Raw genomic sequence first — 8382 nt, forward strand, 5'->3', positions numbered from 1 at the left:
CCTCATGTTATTTTCTTCAGAAAATGTAATTAATCAGTGGAAATGTATATTTTATATTTGCATTTCTGAGAGGATAAAAACAGTACAGGCATACCCACCCATTAACGTACGCAATGGGACCGGAGCATGTATGTAAAGCGAAAATGTACTTAAAGTGAAGCACTACCTTTTCCCACTTATCGATCCATGTACTGTAATCGTTATATATGTGCATAACTGATGTAAATAACGCATTTGTAACAGGCTATATAGTCTCCCTGCTTGCGCACAGCTTCGGTACAGGTAGGGAGCCGGTATTGCTGTTCAGGACGTGATGACAGGCGCATGCGTGAGCTGGCGTTTGCCTATTGGGCGATATGTACTTACTCGCGAGTGTACTTAAAGTGAGTGTACTTAAAGCAGGGTATGCCTGTATTGGAGTTTGATGCAAAGACCAGTATCCTGGAAGCTTCTATTTCAATAAAGTATGTGTCACAAATATTTATGGCATTATATGCAAGTGTGAAATCGATGGTAGATGAGGACTGCTTGGCCCAGTAGCCAGTGGTACCAGATTAAAACAAAAAATCTATGAAACAAGGAGGCAAAGCTTAGTGTACCCGATCTACAACTACAATATAGTTCTCCTACACAAACGTACCCAGGGAAACTTGTATTGTTGTTATTATTATAAATCAATCCTTCTATAAATAGTCCAGCAAAAGTGTAGGTTTGTAAAAGCAAAAGCAGAGGTTTTCCATGTACCCACTCGTGCCATAATATCCCATAGTGTTTTTGTAAGAACACCAGACGCCCCGGACCATAACCGAAGAAAAATAAACTTACATCTAAATGACTAATAATAAAAATACAATAGCTAAACATTTAAAAAAAGCTAGAAATAAGAAAATGTGTCGAGAAATCATTTGTTCCCTGTGTTCTAGCATCGAGCCCCATTCCTAATAATTTCACACTCACTGTATGGATTTTCTATTGTCCAGCAAAAAGGTGCCCAGACCATATTCCCGTGACCTCCCCCACCAAGCTCGGCCTGCTTCTCTCACTGGATTGGCCTACTTGTTTTGAGCATCTTCCCTGTTTAATTTCACCCACCAGGAGCGTGCATAATTACGGACTTCCTTTAACTGTTTAGGTTTCCTTTGTATCTCCCAATCATTTTATTTTATTTTCTTGCATTATCTGTCACCATCTCCATGAAAGGTTGTTTGTGTCCATTACAGTTGAGTGATCACGTAGTAGAGGGCTCTCGCCTCTACAGTATCTACCCTTTATCCTGATGGCCTTAGAAGATGTCACAAATGAAATACCAAGAATACCAATGTTGATTTTATTCAAGCACATCACAAATTACATCCTTCAACTAATCCTTTCAGTGCCAGTTACCTGCAATGATGGCATTGCATGGTCCAGCAGTTCCCTGTGGCACTCGTAGGGTTCCTCCTCCTTAACTAAGACTGCTTTTTCAATGTAAAAAATGGTTCCTTTGAAGGCGCTGTGGCTTAGTAGCATGTATATTTTATCCTTGTAAGGTAACATGGCAAGCTTTAGTTTAAATCCTACATGGCAGGGGTGCTCAACTCCAGTCCTCAAGCCCCCGTCCCCCCTGCCCCCCCCACAACAGGTCAGATTTTCAGGATATCCCAGCTTCAGAAGAGGTGGCTCAATCAGTCCCTGCTTCAGCACAAGTGACTCAATCACAGGCTCAGTCTCTGACTGAGCCTGTGATTGAGCCACCTGTACTGAAGCTGGGATATCCTCAAAGCCTGACCTGTTAAGGGGGCTTGAGGACTAGAGTTGAGCACCACTGTTATATGATGCGAAATCCATGCACACATTATCTGTCTTGATCAGCATGATCTGTGTGTACCATTGTAAGATTGAGCCTTGTTATGAAAGGCATAGCATGGCGCTTAGCTTGCGATCTGCTTACGTGTTGTATTGACGTCTGTACAGAATGAAGCAAAGCAGTGGCTTCACGCTGACTTTTACCAGTACCTGTCAATGGAAAAACGTTGTCTTTTTTTGTATTTTTACCTCCCTGATATTTGTGCGTAGGAAAATGTGCTCTGTATCTGTACACGTGGATGTGACAGCTTTATCTGTATGTTTAAAGATGTTGTTACAAATATTGTACATTGATGTATTGTTTACATGTTTCTGTTTCAGATTTAAAATGAAGAATTGCACAACAAAATAAATAACACCTTTTCATGTTTAATAGTCAGTTTCTAATGGCAGCATCATCAAATTATAATTGTACACTTGTAATTACTGCATTACATCATTCTGCAGGTTTATTTATATATATTGGAGTGTAATGTATACATATATACATTATATATGTGTCCCATATGATACTTTGCAATGATCCGTGTGCAAAGGATATTGTTGTTGTGTGCTCTGTGTTGGCTGTGGAACATTTTTCATCTTCGAAACATACTAAGTCAAGTATTTTCTAATTACACCCACAGCGCCCTGTGTTTACTCATGAAAATATACAAACCGTGGGGGAACCGTAAGTTTATTTTTTTGCTATTCCCTAAATGAAATAATAATTGATGAATCTATAAAATGCAGGAACATTTCAGATAGGCAGTAATTGTTATATGTCTGTAACATGTGATGCACTGCCAGTGTATTTACCTAGTGTATACTGTTGATAATTGATAGTGGGTCTTTTAAAAATATTCAATTTAAGAAGAAGAGGTACACACAAACCTTTCTAAGTATGTTTAAAGGGCATTTTTATGAGCAGGTGGTTGTGCCTTTTTTGTTGAAGCTTATAGCGAATCAATTGAATATTGCATAGAATTTATTTCCAAACCTGTATACTAGCTATTTTGTTTATTATAACTACTTTTACCTGTTTTCTGCCCTATGTGCATGCAGTGCAATTTCTAGCACCTACGGCAAGGAGGGAATGATGTATGGTGCTATGGAAACTTACTTGTTCCAATCAGGGCTTGTCTATTCCCCTTAAGTTTGTAATTCAGTGGTGTAATGTGTTTGCTTGTTCCCTTTAAGATACCAGGCCCTGTATAACTACACTCCACGCAATGAAGATGAGTTGGAGCTAAGGGAAGGAGATGTGATTGATGTCATGGAAAAGTGCGATGACGGATGGTTTGTGGGTGAGTTTTCCTGTTATAGTTGGTTTCTGAACGTGATAATGTTGCAGATAATAGGTAGGACTCCACTATAAAGCTTCAAATACTGGAGGAATGCCCCATAACCTGGCTAATTGCATCATGTAGTCCATGCATTACTGTGTCTCTGGAATGATAGCATAACAATGTCAGGTTAAATCACTGCGCTGAGCATTTCATTGTTTGGTAAAATGTGATCTAAACAAAGAATATATATATTTTTTAGAACTATAGTATCAAAGATTGAACCGTTAATAAAACTTTTTTTAAAATACACTATTTTAGGAGATAGTTCTTCCAACTCATAAATAATGCTATATAAGTTTGTAGAAGACATATATTTTATTTGTATCTCCTAATGTTGGATTGTGCTCATTGGGATCAGTTTTGCTCACTGCTAAGAGAATGGTTTTGTAAAATGTTACCATAGTTAGAAATGTCCCGGTTTTGGACAGAGGAGCAGGTGCTGTGGTGTGCAATGTCTCCAGATTTGGGAGGGTGGAAGAGACTAGGGGGGTGGGGGAGAGAGAGAGACTGGGGGAAGTGGGGGAGATAGGGAGTGGGGGGGAGAGGGTCTGGGGGGAGTGGGGGAGAGAGAGACTAGGGGGAGTGGGGGAGAGAGAGACTGAGGGGAGTGGGGGAGAGAGAGACTGGGGGCAGTGGGGGAGAGAGACGTGGGGGAGAGAGACTGGGGGGAGTAGGGGAGAGAGAGACTGGGGGGAGTGGGGGAGAGAGAGACTGGGGGAGTGTGGGAGAGAGAGACTGGGGGGAGTGTGGGAGAGAGAGACTGGGGGGAGTGGGGGAGAGAGACTGGGGGGTGTGGGGGAGAAAGAGACTGGGGGGAGTGGGGGGAGAGAGAGACCGGGGGGAATGGGGAGAGAGAGACCGGGGGAGTGGGGGAGAGAGAGACCGGGGGGAGTGGGGGAGAGAGAGACCGGGGGGAGTGCGGGAGAGAGAGAGACCGGGGGCAGTGGGAGACTGGGAGGGAAGAGACTGAGGGAGAAAGAAAGAGATAAAGAGTGTGTGTGTGTTTCTATTTATCCAACTAGAAAGGGGAGAGGACTGAGGGGAGGGAGAGACACACTGGGGGAAAGAGGGAGACTGGGGAAGAGATGGGAGAGGAGTTGAGAGAGACATTGGGGGAGGGGGTGAGAGACATTGGGCTAAGGGGGAGAGACTGCAGGAGAAGTAGAGATACTTCAGGGGAGGGAGAGAGAGACTGGGGGAGGGAGAGAGAGACTGGGGGAGGGAGAGAGAGACTTCAAGGGATTGATAGAGACTTCAGTGGAGGGAGAGAGAGAGACTGGGGGAGGAAGAGAGACTGGGGGAGAGAGAGAGAGAGACTGGGTGGAGGGAGGGAGAGAGAGAGAGAGACTGGGTGGAGGGAGGGAGAGAGAGAGAGACTGGGTGGAGGGAGGGAGAGAGAGAGAGAGAGAGAGAGAGAGAGAGACTGGGGGAGGGGGAAAGAGACTTCAGGAGATGGATAGAGACTTCAGGGGATGGATAGAGACTTCAGGAGATGGATAGAGACTTCAGCGGAGGGAGATAGAGAGACTCAGGAGAGAGAGAGATTTGGGGGAGGGAGAAAGACTGTGTGAGGGAGAGAGAGTAGGGGAGGGGGAGGGGGGAGAGAGGGGAGGGGAGGGGTGAGAGAGAGTAGGGGAGTGGGAGAGAGACTGGGAGAGAGACTTGGGGGGTAGAGATACTGGAGAGGGGGAGAGATTGGCTGGGAGGAGAGAGACTGGCGGGATAGGGAGAGAGAGTCTGAAGGGAGGGAGAGATTGGGTTAGAGAATTAATAATACAGCATAAATGGGAACGCTATTAGACAAATGCTATTATAATATTTATTTTTAAGTGATGTCATTTGTTTTATAAAAAAATGTTTTTTGTGTGTCCCAGTTTGTACTTTTTTTTTTAAAAATCTGGTCACCCTAGCTATACTAGAATATAATATTCATCTTATAACATGAATGGAATTTATGGAAAAATGTGCTTTATGCATGTTCCTCAACATTATCAATTCAACAGCCCGATAAACTGTAAAACTTGCAATAAAACGCTAACTATGACAATGTTACATTTTGAATGAAAAGGTGCTTGGTAGCGCTCTAACAAACCCACTAAAGTGCATAAATTATAGGTGCCCAAATATATATAGGTGACAAAATAAGTGACAAAATTCAGTGAACTAAGGTGCTCAAATATAAGAGGCTTTACAGACACACTCAACCCTTGGTAAAAGACTGTTTCAAAAGTCTTCCATGTAGAATTCTTCCAAAAAAGACCAGAGGAGCGCAGCTTGCAGCCATGTAAAAAAAAAAAACATCACATAGTATAGCAATGTCGTGAAATAATGTGATAGTAATGAGGCAAGCTCACAAATGGCTACTCACATGGGGGTAGCAAAAAAGGAGCAGTCATCCAACTTTAGGGATGGATGTTCCCTGGTGTTAGTGCAGCAACTACCAGCAACTGATCTCCAAGAAAGAGAAAAAAGACCAAATAGTACATAATACAAATGGAGGCTTACACTTAGGATGATAAAAGACAGCGTTATCAGCAACGGGTGGCGGGTAAACAGTGGGTCGCGATCTCCCTGTGTCCCGTATGGATCTCTGCTGCTTTGGAACGCTCCTGCATCCACGCCGGCGGTCCACGTCACTTCCGGTGCATCTGGGACCTCCGGGCTCTGTGATGAGGGCGCGTTCTCGATCTTCCCCCTGGAGATTGGTTGACTGGACACTCTACGCGTTTCTCCGTACACCTTAACGGCGAAATGCGTAGAGTGTCCAGTCAACCAATCTCCAGAGGGAAGATCGAGAACGCGCCCTCATCACAGAGCCCGGAAGTCCCAGATGCACCGGAAGTGACGTGGACCGCCGGCGTGGATGCAGGAGCGTTCCAAAGCAGCAGAGATCCATACGGGACACAGGGAGATCGCGACCCACTGTTTACCCGCCACCCGCTGCTGATAACACTGTCTTTTATCATCCTAAGTGTAAGCCTCCATTTGTATTATGTACTATTTGGTCTTTTTTCTCTTTCTTGGAGATCAGTTGCTGGTAGTTGCTGCACTAACACCAGGGAACATCCACCCCTAAAAGTTGGATGACTGCTCCTTTTTTGCTACCCCCATGTGAGTAGCCATTTGTGAGCTTGCCTCATTACTATCACAATATTTCACGACATTGCTATACTGTGTGATGTTTTTTTTATTTTACATGGCTGCAAGCTGCGCTCCTCTGGTCTTTTTTTGGAAGAATGTTACGTTTTGAATCTGGTCTTCGGAACAAGATTTCAATGTCAGTATAATCTTGAGAATAGATTAACTTTACTTCAGTGCTTAACAGTATGAACATACAGAACAACTTGATGTGCTTTGGCAATTGATGTACACCCTACAATTATGGAATTTGGAAACAAAACATTGTGTAGGGTGACTAATGATTCCACCTCTTTTGATTGGCTCACTGAAGAGTTCACCAAGAACAAACATGCCACTTCCTCTCAAACGGCAAAGCTCACAAGGAAAAGATCAGGCTTGGCTGCTACTTGGATCCTATTCCCCCAAAAATGTTACTCCAGTTTTGCTTACATTCCAAAATATTCCCAAGTTAAGCTGGAGAATCTTTGCTTTGTCGAACGTCACTCACTTTCCTCATATTAATTTGTAGTACTGGTTATATTTGTATGTATATTGAATCTGCACACCTAACAAGGAACTTGAACCTGAATATGGCTCTAAAGCAAGCATGTCAAACTCAAATGCTAACAAGGGCCAAATAAACAAGGTTTAAGTCTAGGTGGGCCGCAAAAAAAAAAAAAACTTACATTTTCATAGAAACGTAGGTTTATTTCGAAAAGTACTGTGTGTGTGTGTGTGTGTGTGTGTGTGTGTGTGTGTGTGTGTGTGTGTGTGTGTGTGTGTGTGTGTGTTGACCTCACTAACCGAACCAAAAAAAAAGCCAGACGTGAATGACTTCTGAACGCATTAACCAGTGTCAGGATGCCCCCTCTTAACAATTTCCAAAGCAGCAATCCCACCTGGGATCTTACCTGATCCGCAGTCCCTCAAGGTACTATACTGGAGGGGAGGTGTTCTCTACCTGTCTTCCGATGTCTCCCGTTGTGAAACTTGAGTCAGATCTGGAAGAAAGCAGAATAGGTTATTTCGGTGTAGGTATAGTGCAGTTAAGATAAAACAGAGAGAGTGGATGAGGGTGACAAACAGAGGATGGGAGAGAGAGGGTGGGAGAGAGAGGGTGGGAGAGAGAGGGTGGGAGAGAGAGAAGAGAGAGAGAGAGGGTGGAGAGAGAGAGAGAGAGAGAGAGGGTGGGGGAGAGAGAGAGAGGGGGGGAGAGAGAGAGGGTGGGGGAGAGAGAGAGAGGGTGGGGAGAGAGAGAGGGTGGGGAGAGAGCGAGAGGGTGGGGGAGAGAGAGAGAGGGTGGGGAGAGAGAGAGAGGGAGGGTGGGAGAGAGAGAGAGAGGGTGGGAGAGAGAGAGAGAGGGTGGGGAGAGAGAGAGGAGAGAGAGGGTGGGAGAGAGAGAGAGGGTGGGGGAGAGAGAGAGAGGGTGGGGAGAGAGAGAGAGGGTGGGAGAGAGAGAGGGTGGGGGAGAGAGAGAGAGGGTGGGGGAGAGAGAGAGAGGGTGGGAGAGAGAGAGAGAGGGTGGGGAGAGAGAGAGAGGGTGGGAGAGAGAGAGAGAGGGTGGGGAGAGAGAGAGAGAGAGGGTGGGAGAGAGAGAGAGAGGGTGGGAGAGAGAGAGAGAGAGAGAGAGAGGGTGGGAGAGAGAGAGAGGGTGGGGAGAGAGAGAGAGAGGGTGGGAGAGAGAGAGAGAGAGAGAGAGAGAGAGAGGGTGGGAGAGAGAGGGTGGGAGAGAGGATGGGAGAGAGAGAGAGAGAGGGTGGGAGAGAGAGAGAGGGTGGGGGAGAGAGAGGGTGGGGGAGAGAGAGAGAGAGAGGGTGGGAGAGAGAGAGGTTGGGAGAGAGAGAGAGGGTGGGAGAGAGAGAGAGGTTGGGAGAGAGAGAGAGGTTGGAGAGAGAGGGTGGGGAGGGAGAGAGAGAGGGGTGTGGAGAGAGAGAGAGAGAGGGTGGGTGGGAGAGAGAGAGAGGGTGGGAGAGAGAGAGAGGGTGGGAGAGAGAGAGGGTGGGGGAGAGAGAGAGAGGGGTGGGGGAGAGAGAGAGAGGGTGGGAGAGAGAGAGAGGGTGGGAGAGAGAGAGAGGGTGGGGGAGAGAGA

At 45.7% G+C, this 8382-nt stretch overlaps 1 protein-coding gene across 21 annotated transcripts in view; it reads left to right on the forward strand.

Annotated features, from left to right (window-relative positions):
* SORBS2 (sorbin and SH3 domain containing 2) overlaps positions 1–8382 on the forward strand; it is a 293997-nt gene that overhangs the window by 280173 nt on the left and 5442 nt on the right. For all 21 annotated transcript variants that reach the window (XM_075610127.1, XM_075610126.1, XM_075610132.1 and 18 more), the window contains 2 exons: positions 2472–2515; positions 3025–3131. In XM_075610127.1, the coding sequence (XP_075466242.1) occupies positions 2472–2515; positions 3025–3131 (151 nt within the window). The remainder of the gene's footprint in view (positions 1–2471; positions 2516–3024; positions 3132–8382) is intronic.

This window comes from Ascaphus truei, chromosome 1 (genome assembly GCF_040206685.1).
Source record: "Ascaphus truei isolate aAscTru1 chromosome 1, aAscTru1.hap1, whole genome shotgun sequence".
Classification (NCBI taxonomy): Eukaryota; Metazoa; Chordata; class Amphibia; order Anura; family Ascaphidae; genus Ascaphus; species Ascaphus truei.